The sequence below is a fragment of the Alnus glutinosa genome, chromosome 9, assembly GCF_958979055.1.
Source record: "Alnus glutinosa chromosome 9, dhAlnGlut1.1, whole genome shotgun sequence".
Taxonomy (NCBI): domain Eukaryota; kingdom Viridiplantae; phylum Streptophyta; class Magnoliopsida; order Fagales; family Betulaceae; genus Alnus; species Alnus glutinosa.
The window spans coordinates 17,961,933-17,979,328 of NC_084894.1; the positions used below are offsets into that span (position 1 = coordinate 17,961,933).

Consider the following 17,396-nt stretch of genomic DNA (forward strand, 5'->3'; position numbering starts at 1 on the left):
CCATACCTTTAAATAAATATGTATATAATTAAAATCCACTCTCAGTAAGTATTCTAGAAATACTTACAGTTCTATTTTGCTTTAGACAATATTCACACAAGTGCTCATTGAAATATAATTGTGTACATGTGATAGTGTGTTAGTACAACATTGCTAAGAAACTTATTACTTTTATCACTTTTGTCTTCTAACCACTTAACATAATTTCTTAATAATATAATAGCAAATAAAATAGGCCAGTTGTATGTCCACATATTTTTATGCGGTCATTATTACACTATTTATTAATTAATACCCAAAATACCCTTTAAGTAAAATAGACATCATACCAGCTATGTGTATATTTCATATACAATATAAAATTACAATAGCTATATGTAAAGACCAAGAAATTTAATAGGCGATTTATCAAATAATAAATCGTATTTATTAAATAGATAGGATTAATAATTTTATTTTAGGTAGTAATAATTGTATTATCAAATTAAAATAAGCTTAAGATAAAATAATTGAAAGAATAATTATTATTATAGTGGGGTCAAATGTTAATTATTAAATGACATGGTTTTAATAAAATGGGGTCCCACTTTAATTCACATAAGTTGAGGGTTTTAAAAATAAAAAGAATCTCCCCTTGCCACGTGGCATTACCCGATTGGTTGGGAGGATTTTATTATCTACTCTTAGCCACTCGCGTCGCTCCACGTGTCCCCACCCTATCTCTTCTCCTTCTTTCCTCTTTTTCTCTTTCTCCCTCATGCAGGTCCAGATCTCTCTCTCTCTCTCTCACAGCACGATCTTCCCCTTCTCTTCTTCTTTTCTTCTCCCTTCTTCCTCCCTCTCTCGCTTCTGTCACGCGCAGCACCCTACTCCTCTCTTTCTTCCTTTTCTTTTCCTCCTTCCTTCTCTTTTCTTCTTCTCCAGCAACGCAGCCCCCCCCCCCCCCCCCGCCCCGTTCCACACGCAGCCCGACCCCTTCCACTGCAGTTCTCCTTCTCTTCTTCCGATTTCACAGCACGATCTCCCCCTCCCCTCTTCCATCATCTTCTCCTCTTCCTCTCCTCGCACCAGCAGCCCTTCCCCTTCTTCCCTTCCTTTCCGTCGCATTCAGAGGGACCAAGAGAGAGACTTTGGGGTCCGTTTTTCCGGTGGGTCGTCGGTGAAGCAAATAGGCACGATTTTCGGTGATTTTCTAGCGATCTAGAGCTGACTTCCGGCAAAATCAAAGGACGATTTTCAATGGGGTCGACGAAGGTAGATTCCCCTTTTCTCTGTTTTTGATTTTGTTGAATTTCTCCTCCAAATTTCTGTTAAGAACCTGAACGGGTATTGTTGGAAATTTCGGATTTGTGGTGGTGTTTTGTTGTCTTGTTGTGTTGAAGGCCGAATGGTGTTTTTCCCTACATAGTTTTGGTCCTTGGTAGCTTTAGATGATGTTCTTGTGGTTTAGTGTTTGATTTTAGGTCCTCTTGAGAGTTCTAGTTGTAGAAATTGAATGGGCATATTGTTGAATGATGTTTTTGAGTTTCTTGAATCTGATGTTAACAGCCCTATGGATATGGATTTTTAATAGTTGGTGGCCTTCTAGGTGTTATTAATCTTTGAGTTATTTTATTGGAACGATAGGTGTAATTTTATGGGTTAATCTACTTGGAAATTCTAGATTTGTTGTAGCCGCATGTACTTGAACGGATTGTTTGTTGATGGAAGATCTATTGATGTTGGTTGTGATTAGGTTTCTAAGGAGTGTTTTATGTAAAGTGTGAAACTTGGCTAGAGTTGGTGGAAAATACTAGTTGGGTTCTTTTGTGTTAGCCGAATTGAAGATGGATTTTGAGGATTGGTGTGGAGATACCGAATAGGTATTCTTGGAGTTTGGTTTTAGGCTTTTGATAATTGTTGATGTCTTGGCCATTGATTGAGGTTAGTTTTAGAACTCTCGTATGGGGTGACCTTGTATATGAGTTGAAACAAGAGATGGGTTGATGGGCTTAATGGGTGGAAGAGTTTCGGAGAATGTTGTTTTGGCTATGTGGTGAAGTTTTGGATTATGCCCTTAAAGGAGTTGAGTTGATTAAATTAGTAAGAAGTTAAAATGAACAAGATAATGACTAATATGAATAAATGAGTAAAAACAATATAGAGTAAACGAGCAAATAAAATATGGTAGCATAATGGAATAATAAATTCATGAATAGGTAAAGCGATTATATGAATAGATTATGGGATTCTAGTCTAATATAATTAAAGACATTAAGGTAACCTTTAAAGTGTAAATCACTAAGGTTTTAGGTTGGAAAGACTTAATGGATACGCGTACCAATAATAAGGTAGAAGCGTAAATGTTACAATATGAGATTGTAACCTAATCTAATCTAAAAGTTATTGAATTAGTACGTTAAATAAGATTAATGTTCCATAATCTAAACTACTTAGGTGGTGCATGACTTATAAGGGGTTAAGCATTAAATGTGTATATGTATATATGTATCTATATATATAGGAGTTAGATATATATTAGTGACTTAGTAAATAAACAAGAAGCTATAAAAATGGGTTAACAATAATAATGTTATACAACAATAATAGATAAGCTAATAAAATAGTGATATATCTTTATGTTAATAAATAAAATAAAAGGAACCTAAACTTAAGTGTTAATTTAATAATAGTGTAGGGTACTTAACTAGTCTCAGAGGAGGGAAACGCGACGTGCGAGCACGTGGGTAGTTTTAAGTGTCCTAGAACGAGTTCCATAGCGTAGTCTAACGTTATAAGTATTTGCAGGGTTGTGTTATAATTGGAGACTTTAATGGGTTCTTCAATGTAGAGTTGGAGTCGTGAGTCCAATGCAGCCAGGTGATATTTTACTCACTGAGAAACTGTTATTTTTATATATTATAGAATCTCAAATATATATGTTGTTCTATAAATCCGAACCAACTGTATGTTGAATATATTTGTTTTGCTTGATTTGAGTACTTTAGAGTATGTTCAAATATATCAATGATGTTATGAAATGATGTATGAATGAAAGATTTAAATTATGCAAAGTAGAATGATAAAATTACATGTTGATTGGTTTAGCGAATTTGAAGAAGGCATGATTTGCAAAGAATAAGAGTATAGAGTTTGAATTGTAAAATATAAAGCATGAGCATGAGCATGAGCATAAGAATGAAAGGAAAAGTAAGCCTCAAAGAATGAAAAGGAAGGAAAGTCTCACAAGGAATGAAAGGACCATCATAAGCATGCATATCATTATTTAAATTGTGTAATGTTTTCATGATATAGAATATTGTAGCTTTTATGCTAGACGTATTAGTATGCCTAAGAGTTTTAATGGCAAAAGAGCTTATGTATACTGTTATCGTCTAGTTGCATGATTTAAGAACATTGAGCTTGGATGAACAAGAGTATTGTCATGGTTCGGTATGAGTAATACAGTGTCCTAGGAGTAGATAGATGAATTGTCGTGGCACGTCAGTAGGAAATGCTTGGATACCCGAGTTTTACTCTAGTAACCGCATGGACAACTACGTGCTCGACATGAAGTTGTAATGCCCTAGGATCCCGTGTTAACCATGTTCGGAAAATGATAATAAGCTTGTACTAAAGAGCGAGATGGCATGTTTTAAGCTTAGTGTGCTTGGTTTTGACGCTATTGGTTGCAATATTAGTGTGGCTTGGGAGTAGGTAGATGGATTGTCGTTGCACATCAGTAAGAAGTGCTTGGATATCAGAGTCTTACTCTAGTAACCGCATGGACAACTATGTGTTTTGACATGAAGTTGTAATGCCCTGAGGCACAGTGTTATCACAGTTAATAACGTTAGACCTATGTGCATTTGAGCTACCAACATAAAAGTAATATTGTAGGTGGGTTTATATGTGGTTGCTTCCCAGCCAATGGAACTTCTACGTATGGGTCCAACTACATAGTATGTTTTAAATGTTTTTTGATAGTCGGTGTTTGCTATATCAGCTATGGGGGTTTTCAAACAAAATTTTATAAATTGGTAGCTGTTATAGTGTACGCGAGACTAAAATGAAAAGTTGGTTCATTTGGAAAACTCAGTTAGTTTAATATCACTGAGGTCTCGGTATTATGTACTGAGGCGGTGAACTCATCATTTCACCTATACGGATGTGGCAAACCCCCACAACCGTATAGATGATGTCCCTTTGGCTGCAAGTACTCGGGTCGTAGTTGATGGGGTTGTAGACGTGCAGTTGGGATATTATGACCGAAGCTCACCGCGACGGTTGTAATTGCGGGACCATGGGCGTCCTCAGTTTTGTAAATTTTACTATAGCTTGTGATGCCTATGTCACTTGTATTTGTATAAAGCCAACTTTGTTATGTATTTATATTGAGGAAAGACTTAAACACATAGATGGTCAATGGCTCTTGTTATTAATTTATGATAGATGTTTAAGATGTGATTTCCGCTATTGAGTTTATGTTTTTCTGCTGCATAGTAGTTATACGTTGTACTCTGATTTACCAGGTACATATTATGGGGTATGTACCATATGTTGGCTTTGCGACACATCGTCGTGCCACTGTGAGGATCCATTTGCATTTTAAGAGATTAATGTTTAAGCAAATGATTTGTATAAAGAAAAAAAAAAAAAAAAAAAAAAAGGGTTGTCACACTATATATATATATTTGTTATCAAATATAGAGGATATCATAACTGCTCTAATAGTTATTTATAAAATAGACATGGTGACTTCATTAATATAGATAATGAGTATAGTATTTTTAAAATAGACGGATGACACTAATAAGCGTTGAATGTTGCACATTCAAACTCCTTAACTTGCATATGTTAATTTCTTAGCATTGTTATTTGTTTGATTTTGTGTTGTTTTATTGTTTTCAGGTTTTAAATAAAGATGTAATTAATTTCATTGATTTTGGGCTTAAAGCACCCTTTGAGAAGACCTAGAAGATGTGGTTAAGTTTAATCAAATCAAGGGAATGATTAAATCAAAATTTCTCCAATAAGAGTCAAAATCGGATTAAGATTCAAATTCGGATTCTGTACATGCCTCAGTATTTTGATCATAACTTTCTGATTAGATCTCATATTGTAATGAAATTGGTGGCGTTAAAAATCTAATAAAAAATTCAACAAATATGAAAGAAATAGTTTTTTCCTAATTCAGACGATTTCTATGCCAAAATCGTCTCGCAATAAAAGACCGTAAATCTAGACGAATTTGAAATCATTTTCCTACTTGAATTGAATTTTCAATATTTTATTTAGATTAAGAGATTAAGTTCTGATTTTTCTTGGATTCCTAAGGCTTTTAGGCCTTCCCTAATCTCTATAAATAGACCCTTAAGTTTCAAGAGAAGGTGTGCTTAGCTTTAAACAGAAAATTCTTCTTGGAGGCTTGACAAGTTGAAGAGGAGAAGAACATGGCAAGAGGCCATACTAGCACTACGATGAGCGGTTAAATTCGTAATAGGGTGTTGATGTAGCCCTTTTCAAGTAACAATGGTTTAATTGTATTTTAATTTAGGATTTTCTATATGGATGATGATTGTATAACTGTGAGAATTGATCTTAATGTTTATATTCAATCATTATGAATTTCTTATCTTGTCTTAGAAAGTCTTATGATTGAACTTAATCCTTCATATTTTCTGTGATTCTATGAATGATTGTTATACAACGGTTTTAATTGATATATGATCAAGAGGGTAAGATAAGCCATGCTTAGGAAAGACGGATTGTACTACACCTTAGTTTAGTGTAATTTAGGTAGACAGTTCGTATTAGCTGAAGATGGATTATACTTTTCCATTGATTGTGTATATCATATTAAAGACGTAGCTAATCCATACCTAAAGAAGACGGGTCGTACCGCATCTTAGTGGTTAGGTGGACGGTCCGTGCCAACCGAAGATGGATTATACTTATTCTTTACAGGTAATTTCTTGACTACTCGAGTGAGACGAGCCCTATATCATACATAGTATGAAATTTCCTTGTTAATTTATGATTGACCATTGTTATGCTGTGAGTGATGAAATCAATCCCCTATCTTTCTCTTATCACTACAATCTTTATTTTTATGTCTTTAGTTTTATGCATTTAACTTAGTTATAAACAAAATCAAATCAAACAATCTTTTATTTAGTTATATTTAATCTTGAAAAACTTGATAACAATTTTTACGCAGTCATTGGGATTTGACACCCTCAATATAGCCCTATCCTACAAGGATTCGTACTATTGCGATGGTAGTTTTATTATTGATATGTTTGTACACAAAACGACCACATTAGACACAACGACACAAATATTCATATTCCTTATTTTATCTTTCATAAAATTTGGCAGAATAACGACATTATTATATCAAATGTCTAATAGTGTTTAAAAGTATTTGGGCAATGCAATGACACTTTTCTAAAATATCCCTTTTTACTCGGGCATTATAACAATGTATTTATAAAATATCTATTTTACTTTGAAAACATCCATTTTTAAACACAACATTAAAACATTAATCTAATAACTTTCAAATCATAAACTAAATAACCAAAGCCTTATTTAAAAACTTACCCAAAATATCTCAAGATGAGATATTTAAAAGTACTCCAAACACACACACACAAAAACAGATTCGGCCGAGAGAGACAAAGGTGAGAGGATCCTTTTCTTTTCTTCTTTTTATTTCACCTGAGCCGAGAGAGTGAGAGGTCTTTTTCTTTTCTTTCTTCTTTCTTTGATTTCTTTCTTTTCCCTTTTTCTTTTGTTTTCTTTTCTGCACCTACAAAGAACAGAGGTGGAGAGAATCCTTTTCCTTCCCTGTTTTACTTTTCTTTTCCCACCAACTAACCAAACACACAGAGAGAGAAAATGAGGGTTTTTAGAGGATTTTTCATTTCCTTTTTTTTTTTTTTTTTTTTTTTTTTTTTTTTTTTGTGCTAGTCGAACAAGATGAGAGCAGAAAGGGGGAGAATGTTTCTGCAGCTAAGAGAGAAAGAGAGTTACTTGTTGTTCCTTGCCGAAACAAAGAGGAGAGGAAAAGTTTTTTCTCTTTTCTTTGAACTGGCCGTGAGACTCGGAGAGTTGAGAGAGGGCTTGGGTTTGAGAAAAAGCTTCTCTTCTTGATTTTGCTGTTAGCCGTGAGTAAGAGATAGAGGAAAAGAGTATTTTGAGGGAACTTTTTCTTTCATATTTCTTTGGGTTGTCCAAGACTGAGAAAGAGTTGAGGGAAGAGAGCTGGTTCCTTCTTGTGCTGGCTGGGTGGGTGAGAGCTTACTTTTTCCTTCTCTTTGCTTTTTTGTTTACAAGAAAAGGTGTAGCCAAGAGAAAGGGGCTGAGAAGAAACGAAAGAGAGAAAGTGCTTACCAAGAAATAGAGAAAAGAGAAAGGGAGAGCAGTTTTTCTGCTACTGGTTTCTTGCTGCCGAGAAATGAAACAAAGAAGGGAGAGTGACTCTTCCTATTCTTTCTGTTCTGTTGTAGAAGAAGAAGATACAGGGAGAGGATCTGAGAAAGAGAGACCTTCTGATTTCCTGCAAACAAAGAAGAAGATGGGAGAAGAGAGAGTTGGAGAGAGTCATTTTTCTGCTTTTATTATGTAGCAAACCGAGAGATACAAGAGAGGGGAGGGCTGTTGTATACAAAGAAGAGGATGGGTTGCTGGAAAGGAAGAACATAGAGGGAGTGAGAGTTGCTGCTTTAAAAGAGAAACAGAGAAAGAAGCAAGGAGGAAGAAGAAGGAGATGGTGCTTATTAAACCGAAGGGGTGCCTCTCTATTTATACAGATTTGAATGGCTAAGATTACTCCATTTTGATCACATCCAACGGCTGGGAATGGTTGGAGAGTAGATATTTCTTACCAAAATCGGAGATAGATGTTTGGTACTGCTGCAATCTGCAGAACTATGGCGATCGATTGTCGACTTTGGGCGATCGAGCGCCACCCCTCAGATTTAGTTATTATTATTTTGATTTATATCTTAGGGTTCAATAATCATGTCTAATTAATTTAGAACTATCAACGTGCTTCGATGAATATTTAATGAATATTTAATCTTATAAATATCTATATCAAAAATTGATGAATATTTATTCTATAAATATTTATTTTATTATTATTACTAGGTCTTAAATTCTATTTTAAAGCATTATATTTTATGTCTTAAAATATGGCGCGCGAAAATCTAGATGGGCATGTTGGGTTCATGTCGACCTGTTTAACTTGCCAACATGTTAAGTGTCAACCTTGATACGTTCCGTTTAGGGGTGGGCAAAATATTCTACTATTGCCTACCGACCACTTATCGACAGCCACCGAACCGCCATTGATTGCCTTCTGACTAATTTCGGTTTGATAGTCGATATAAAATTTTGTACCGACAGTTGGTTTGGTATCGAACAGAACCGAGCCGCCCTTTAACTGACTTACTGAACTGAACTGAACCACCCTTTAATAGACCGATTAACCGAACCGACATAAACGAAACGACGTCGTTTTCTCAGGACAGAAATGATGTAGTTTTGTTTGATCTTGTTCTTTTTTTCTTTTTCTTTTTTTTTTTTAAAAAAAAAAAAAAAAAAAAAAAAAATCAAAACGACGTCGTTTTATTACAATTGAAGCGACATGTTTTTTGTAATAAAACGACGTCGTTTTGAAAGACTATATATTCATTTCTTTTAGCTAACCCTAAGACACATCCCCCATTTCGCATTTCCCCTCCTCTTTCCGCATTTTCGCAGAATCGACGAGCCCTAGCCCTCACATTCGAAGTCAACACAGCTGCCTACCACCCCCTCTCCCTCGGAAACTAAACGAAAATGAATGATTCATTGTTGCAGTGGTTTGGTTACAAGGTTGGTGAAGGTGGCCTTGCTGGAATCAAGAGAAAAAAGGATTGGAAATCATCATGCTTTCCCTTTAAAATAAGCATATAATAATATAATGATATACAACTTTTGACTTTGATGTGTTGTATCTAGTTATATATGGTCAGTCAAAAAGGTTTAATTTCCCATTGATTTGATGTTTATGTATTTGTTGTTTCGACTTAACCGACCGACGTAATTGACTAAACTGCTTTAACCGAGAATTTCGAAAATATAGTTTGTTGAAATGAAGACACCGACTTAACCGACAAAGTCGGTTAACCGAACTGAAAATTAACTTAATTGAATCGACCAAATCGATGCCTACCCCTAGTTCCGTTTAGTTAAACGAGTTAGACTTCCGACCTTAATATGACTTATTTAAAAAAGCGGGTGATACGACACTATAATATCCTAGAAAATAAAATTCATTTAAAAAAACTCCTTAAAAAATTCACGGGATTTCAAAACAAAGTGAATTTACGACAATAAGAATATGTTTTTTTTTTTAAAAAAAAGAAAAAAGAAAAAAAGAGGATCGATCCTCCCATTAGTAGGATTGATCTTGTCATTTAAAGAACTGATCCTATTGTGACAAAAACTCGATATTGAGCACGTAAAACTCTAAAAACTCGACATCTAACCCAGTTGAAACCCATTTGCTCGAGAATTCAACCTCAAAAAATGTGAGAGTAAAGGAGAGAAGAGAGAAGAGCCCTAAACTGACTATTAATGTGCCTACCCTCCTCCTCCTTGCCTAGGATCCCAGAGGTTTGGCAAAAACCTAGATTTCCTTATCTCAAAATCAACTATGATACTGCTATTCGGGACTCCTTTTCAGTTCAAGCAGCGGTGATTCGGAACTCTTCTGGTATCATTACCCATTGTTCCTCTCTTATTAGTCCTCCTTGCACTGCAGTTTTTGGGGAAGCTCTTGCTGCGCTACTAGCTACTAAATTGGCTATTTCTACAAATGCGACTTCGTTTATTCTTGAAGGGGATTCTACAACAGTCACTCTGGCTCTTCAGAATCCTTTGATCATAAAAGACTGGCGTATTGCAACTACTATCTCTCAGATACACTCTCTTATTCCATCCACAATTAGCTGGTCTGCTAGTTCTGTTAACCGAAGTGTAAACTTTTGTGCCCATCATGTGGCAAAATGGGCCGCAACCAAATTTTTTTCTGGCTGCATTCCCGTATCTTCTTTTTCTTTAGGATCCTTTTCCTTTTGTTTTGGAAAAGTTTCATCTGGTTCTTTTTTAGTTCCTTAGTTTTGTATCTTGTCTATCTGTACTTATAAAAAAAAAAAAAAAAATAAATAAATAAATGTGCCTACCCTCCGTAGTAAATTTTTTCTTTACTGGAAAATGAGTTTGTTAGGAGTTCCTCTTCTTTTGAGTAATAGAAATGCTAAACAGCATTAATCTATTGTTTTTTTATCTGGTGTTCTGAATTCAGCCGTGAACGGTTTAATCCAATAAAAGTCATCTACATTAATGCTAAACCTTTGTTTGCGCTGCTTCCAAGGCGCAAGCAAGCCAATGCCATAACAAGCATCGGTAGTTTCCCATACGTATGGCAACAAAATTTCATGCTCGAATCATATTACGATTTTACAGCCTGTTTATTTGCCATTATTCGTCGTCTCACACGAACAAATCAGATGAATAATAGAAATAATAATAATAATAATAACTAATTTAAATTTTATCGTCTAACTATTTAATAAAATTCTTAAAAATGCACACGCCATCGGTTCAAGGCATAGATCGGTAACGGTTACCATTTCTAAACCCAAGAAAAACGGCGTCGTCAAAGCCTGGCCTTTCGTTCGCTGATTCAGACTATTGACTTTCCCTGTTTCCATAAACCCTACCACTCCTCGGTCCTCACTACCAGATCTCACTCTCATTCCCTACCTACGATTCCTCGTGTCACGGACTCAGTCCCCAAAATGCCGAGTCGACTCTTTCTTCTTCTCTCACTCACCTCTCTCCTCCTCTTCTCCTCGCTCACTCTAACCCTCTCCAAAGACGTCGAAGACGACGACGAAGACCTCAGCTTCCTCGAAGAACCCGACGACAACTCCAACCACCAACTCCACTCAGATCCGGGTCATTCTGATGATGATGATCTCGTTGATGAGGATGATCTCGAGGACTTCGCCGATCTCGACGAGTCGGCGTACAAGGACGAGTACAAGGAGCCGGAAGTGGACGACAGAGACGTCGTCGTTCTGAAGGAAGGGAATTTCAGCGACTTCTTGGAGAAGAATCCGTTCGTGATGGTGGAGTTCTACGCGCCGTGGTGCGGGCACTGCCAGGCGCTGGCGCCGGAGTACGCGGCAGCGGCGACGGAGCTCAAGGGCGAGAACGTTGCCTTGGCGAAGGTCGACGCGACGGAGGAGAGCGATTTGTCTCAACAGTACGACGTTCAGGGGTTTCCGACTGTGTTTTTCTTCGTAGATGGGGTTCAAAAGCCTTATACGGGCCAGAGGACCAAGTAAGTGTGGTTAATTGCGCTATAATTGAGGTCCTTTTTGTTTGAAATTTCTAGGTCTGGCTCTGTTTGATTGCTGAGAAACCGTTGGACTAGGGAGAAAAGCGTTTTAATTAAATAATAATAATTCATGAATAAATCGTTCTTTTTATTTGAAAGCTTGAAAATGTCCTATTCTAGATTTAAATGAATAAATCTTCTTTTGTTTACGTCAGTAATTTTTTTAATCAAATTCATATGATATGTAATTTTTCTGAAGATGTTCCCTATATTGAAGTGATCTGAAAAATGAAGTAATTATATGTTAAATTTATGATAAGAAGGGGTCTTCTTGTTGTTTCTATCGTTGTTGTATGTGCGAAGGGCTGATGACTTTTTTCGTTTAAATTTCAGAGATGCTATAGTGACCTGGATTAAGAAGAAGATAGGACCTGGTGTATTCAACATAACCACATTGGATGATGCCAAACGCATATCGACTTCCGAAAATAAAGTTGTTTTGGGCTACCTCAGCTCTTTGGTGGTATGTTTTTGTATCTCCAGCATATCTTAGTCTTTCTGTTGTTTTTGCATTTCTTGTGCTAAATTGGACTGGTTACTATATATATATATAGTAGGCTAATGTTCTTTCCTTTTACGCGTCACATGTTTTGTGAAAAATGCATGTCCAATATAGAGGGAATTAGTGTTGGTAGAAGATTTTCCTTTATTACAAATAGTTCTCCAGGCTGTGACTAACAAATTAGAAAGGTTTTAGGGGAACTCTGAGATGAGTAATGCTAGATGCACAAAGAGCGGTGCAATATCTATCTCATGAAATGGTGTAGCAACTTATATTGCAATGCTATGCTAATCTTTTATCAAATATGTTGTAGCCCATAACCAGGGTGCTAGACATAACAAATTCGTGGGGGTGCGGTTGTTTGATACACGTGGTGTGAAAGCTCCTGTAACTCTTGTAATTAGAAGATTTATGGGGAACTTTTAGTACATTTAGCATTTTTCTTTTTATATACCTAGAGTTTAAATTCATATTGGAAGAAGAAGAAGCTCCTGTAACTCTTGTAATTGTCTGTTGCTGTGCTTTCATGATTCACTCTGAGCTGCCCTAATAATGCAGGGTCCTGAGAGTGAGGAGCTTGCAGCTGCTTCAAAGCTTGAAGACGATGTCAATTTTTACCAAACTGTGAATCCTGATGTGGCAAAGCTTTTCCATGTTGACCCTGAAGTTAAACGCCCTGCTTTGGTCCTGCTTAAGAAGGAAGCTGAGAAATTGAGCTACTTTGGTTAGTTTCTTTGTAGTTATCATTTTGGTTGAAATCTTGAATTGAATTTGTGCGGATGCATCATTTTAACAATTTTTTTTCTTGGTAATTTCTTCAGATGGTCAATTTGTGAAGTCTAAAATAGCTGAGTTTGTATTTGCCAACAAGCTTCCTTTGGTTACCACTTTTACTAGGGAAAGTGCCCCTTTGATTTTTGAAAGTCCCATTAAGAAACAGGTAAGTGGGCGTGTATGCTGTGTTAATTTTGACTATAGGTTACTGTTTTGTTTGAAAGAGTTTTAACTCTCTCTCTCTCTCTCTCCCCTATTTTCAGCTGTTGCTATTTGCCACTTCAAATGACACAGAGAAAGTTGTCCCAATATTTCTGGAGGCAGCAAAATCTTTCAAAGGAAAGGTATGATCACATACTTAATATTCTCTGCATGAATTTTGAGAAACAATTGGAATGTATTCAAGGAAAATTTTAGTGTTAAAAGGGGTCTCAAAACCACTCTTTAAGTGGGTTTAACTAATTCTATTATTTGAATATGAAGAACAGTTGGAATGAATACATGGAAAGCTTCATGTTTAATAGAAATATTAGCCACCAATTTGGTTCTTTTATTCTTTTTTTCTTTTTGGGGAACAAAACATAAAAATTAAGAAATCCAGTATATGAGGCAATAAGTTTTTACCATTGGGGGATTATCCTATGAACTTTGTGGAGTTTGGGTCTTGAAACTGAATACAATTAAACTGGAATCAAGAGGATTGGGTGGTGGAAGTTAACGTAATGATGTATGAATGACATATGAACCTTTTTTATTTCCTGCCAGTGATAGCCACATGCATTATTCAAATCAGAAATCAAATCTAAATTGCCCATGTACTTAATGTACTTTTAATGGTTAATTGCAGCTTATCTTCGTGCATGTGGAAATGGATAATGAAGATGTTGGAAGGCCTGTTTCAGATTATTTTGGTGTCAGTGGTGATGATCCCAAAGTAATCTTTTCCTACCTTCTTCAATCCATCTTTTTCTTATATTCTTCAATTTGGTAGCTGTGCAGTAGAATTGAGTTTTTTGTACATACAGGTTCTTGCATACACAGGAAATGACGATGCCAAGAAATATGTATTTGATCAGGAACTGACCTTGGATAACATTAAGGTTGAAACTCTTTCCCTCTCTCCACATATCATATTGTATATATTACTGTTACTTGGGAATAGAATTGGATTTGCTTAAGTTGCTTTATTGTATCTTTTTTTTATATGCTTGGAAGAGGCTCACTTCTAGCTAAAGATTGTGAATGTTTGGTCCCTCAGGCTTTTGGGGAGGACTTCCTGGAAGACAAGTTAAAACCTTTCTTTAAGTCAGATCCAATTCCCGAGACTGTAAGTTATCTTCATTTGTTAGCTGATTGATTTCACATCGTGGTCCTCAATCTAACTTATATTATGTGTTCTGATTGACTCAGAATGATGGGGATGTAAAGATAGTGGTTGGGAATAACTTTGATGAAATTGTTTTGGATGAGTCAAAGGATGTTCTCCTTGAGGTATCATTGGAATCCAATTAAGCAATATATAATGTCTGTCTGTCTGTCTGTCTATGGGGCTAATTTTACTCTATAATTGCAATACCAGATTTATGCTCCTTGGTGTGGGCATTGCCAAGCGCTGGAGCCAACATACAACAAGCTTGCCAAACATCTACGCAGCATTGAGTCTCTCATTATAGCAAAGATGGATGGCACAACAAATGAGCATCCTAGGGCTAAGGTAATGCCAAAGTCAAATCTTGTGCTATTTTCTAATGGTTCACGCTAACTATTTCATTTTCCTTTTAGTTATGCAAATGTTATATAAAGACTCCAATTTATATATGCTTTTAATAGTGCAACATGTCTATATCATTGTTTTTGGATGAAAACTAAATACTCAAATGGAAGAGAAACTTTATTCTGAAAAGCTGTTCGACCGTTTTTGCAGTCTGATGGCTTCCCCACGCTTCTCTTCTTTCCAGCAGGAAACAAGAGCTTTGATCCAGTGAGTGGCATTCAAAATTTCTCTATTCTGCTTTTGTAGATATAATATTAATGATATGGTATATTTGTTTCCTTTGTGCTGACACAGACCACGGTAGACACTGATCGTACAGTGGTGGCATTGTATAAATTCCTCAAGAAAAATGCATCAATCCCTTTCAAGCTCCAGAAACCAACTCCAACACCAAAATCTGAGAGTTCTGATGCCAAAGAGAGCGATGAGAGCAGTACCAGTAGTGATTTGAAGGACGAGCTATGAGGATCTTAGTCACATGACAACTTATAAGGTATCTTTTATCTGCCATCAGCGAGGTAGAAAAGAAATAGTTGTAAGACGAGTATAGATTGACTAGAGAGCGAAAATATCAGAATCCGATCCCCCCACCCCAAGAAAAAATAAAAAGAGAAAACACAAGGGTGTAGTGAGTTTAAATTTTGCATCTGCTATGTTTTGGGAACATTCTACTGATGAATTTAATAAAAAGCTCCTATCTTAATTTTCTGGATTAGTCCATACTAATGTGCTTTTAATGTACACATTCGGACAAGGTGGAGAGTTTCTTGTCTGTTTTATGTTAATAGGTTTGAGAGGTTTGGCTGTTACACATTATGATTATTTGGTTCATGAAGGCCCAAGTCAGGGGAGGAGGATGTTTGGTTGGGAGAAAGATGGAGAACGGAAGGAGGGTGAGGGATGGGGAGGCAGGAAACGTAGTGCTGTTATTTTGGGCTTGTTTGGCAAAGAACAGAACAGAGTAGTGGGTTGTTAGTTTTGGAATTAGTAAAAAGTGATGATGTGATATAAAATAAAAAGAATTTGTATATTAAAGTGAAAAAGTTTTGTATTGTAGTGAATTTTTTAATTTAAATAATAATAAAAAATTATTGATGTGATATAAAAAGTAAAAAAAGTGGGAATGTTTTGATGTTGATTGTTATTGAAAAATGTAAAAAAAAAAAAGAAAAGAAAATGTGAATAGTGAGTAGCACTGTATTGTAATGTAAATGAGCTTAACAAACATGCCCTTTGTTTAGGACTTTATCTCGAATTTCCCAAAAAAAAAAAAAAGAAAGAAAAGAAAACACTTTTTTGCACTCTTTTCTTTTTCGGAAAATGTAATCCATGCTCATGCCGTATCACATGGGTGTCATGCCTTTGGATGGATCACATGTAAGTTGAGTACAATGAGGATGTCTTATTAAAAAGGAAAAAAAAGAAATAGTCATTGACATTAAGGATTGTAACCGAGCCAAGTCGAATGGAGTTTGGCCTGTTTGAGCTCAGCTTGGCAAATAATTATATGAGCTCGAATGGAGCTTGAGCCTCGGCTCAATAGTTTGTTTTTATTTTTATTTTGTTGGATTTGAACTCTGACAGAAATATGCAAAACAAAACTAGCTCGAGCTTGTTTAATTTTTTTAAGCAATCCCGATCTCGTTGAATAAATCAACAACCAATCTTTTTGCTCAAATTGGAAGCCAATCCTCCCAAAAGAAGCCCGAAATGCACGAATCCAGGCAAAATTCCTCTCAAAACAACTATAATCTTTTTCCTCTTCAATTAACTAAAGCAAATTTCCTTTTTGAAAGCAATGAAGCATGTACTTTTAAAGCTTACGCTACCCAACAAATTCTAAACGTATATAGAAAGAACCTAAGATATAACAAAAGGTAAAAAATGGTATTAATACTCAATTTTGTATGGCACTTAAATAAAATGCTCTGTAACCCTCGCTGCTATTGCTGTTTCCTGAGGAGAAGGTAGTGGAGACCACAGAGGTCCTATCCCTTCTCTTCTGTTCCTGTTACTATTTGTGTTTGTATTTTGCTATCTTTTCTGTTGTGGTTATGTTGGTTTGTAGTTTGATCCTCTTCCCCGTTCCCCATCTTTGAATAAAAAAAAAAATGTAACCTTATCTTGAAGAGCCACAACATTATGCCTGACGTAATGTTAGAGGTCGTGGTGGATGGCGAGGATTGTGTCATATCCTAGAATATGATTAGAGTTAATCATATCATAATTTCTATGAAGTTTGGATACGGTTGAGTTTTAGTAGTTGTTGGGGAGATATCGCTCACTGTTCTTGGGAATGGTGTCCACTGTAGAGTGGGCCTGATCAATGGCTCACCAAGATTACGTGGCCGAGTTTGAATAGTGTAAAGGCTCTTGGATCCCGGTATAAGACACTAAGTCAAATACACGTGGAGGTCATAGATAATAGAGGACCCTTGAACCTCCAAGAGACCCCGGAATCTCCAAAGGTCGAGGGCATGTTTATGCCCCCGGCAACCGGGCTAATAAAGGAGCATTAAATATACAAGATTCCCTTCATTTATTAGTAACTAAGCATTTAGTGAACCGCGTACTTGGTCTAGCCAAATCAGATTACATGAATTGACAAGTCGTCACCATTAAATACCAAATGTCTCCTATAGACTATACCGGGGACAACCAGTAATGTCCAATCACCGTTCATGAGGTAATCCACACGTGTTAACAATTAATGCAAGGAATCTTGAAGATCAGAATAGTAAGTTTAGAGAAAATAACGTGGATATGTAAGAAAAATTTTCTTTACATTTTAAGGTAATGAATTCTCTGTGCAACTTATTTACTCTTCATTTCTCTCATAAAAACCCTGCTGACTTAACCATCGAAGGAGGCGCCGCCGGCCAACCCCCAGCTAGCCTTTATTGTTT

At 36.1% G+C, this 17,396-nt stretch overlaps 1 protein-coding gene and 1 long non-coding RNA gene across 2 annotated transcripts; both read left to right on the forward strand.

Annotated features, from left to right (window-relative positions):
- The first annotated feature begins 795 nt into the window (after nt 1–795).
- On the forward strand, nt 796–5,557 carry LOC133877222 (uncharacterized). The gene is made up of 3 exons (XR_009901682.1): nt 796–1,254; nt 2,788–2,859; nt 4,891–5,557. It is a non-coding gene; the product is annotated as an uncharacterized LOC133877222 (long non-coding RNA).
- Nucleotides 5,558–10,691: 5,134 nt separating this feature from the next.
- LOC133877844 (protein disulfide isomerase-like 1-4) lies at nt 10,692–15,205 on the forward strand. The gene is made up of 12 exons (XM_062316274.1): nt 10,692–11,383; nt 11,774–11,903; nt 12,501–12,666; nt 12,764–12,882; nt 12,980–13,060; nt 13,564–13,650; nt 13,742–13,816; nt 13,975–14,043; nt 14,127–14,207; nt 14,296–14,430; nt 14,641–14,697; nt 14,785–15,205. The coding sequence occupies exons 1-12, from the start codon at nt 10,836–10,838 to the stop codon at nt 14,953–14,955; spliced, it is 1,719 nt and encodes a 572-aa protein (XP_062172258.1). The 5' UTR covers nt 10,692–10,835; the 3' UTR covers nt 14,956–15,205.
- The last annotated feature ends 2,191 nt before the right edge of the window (nt 15,206–17,396 follow it).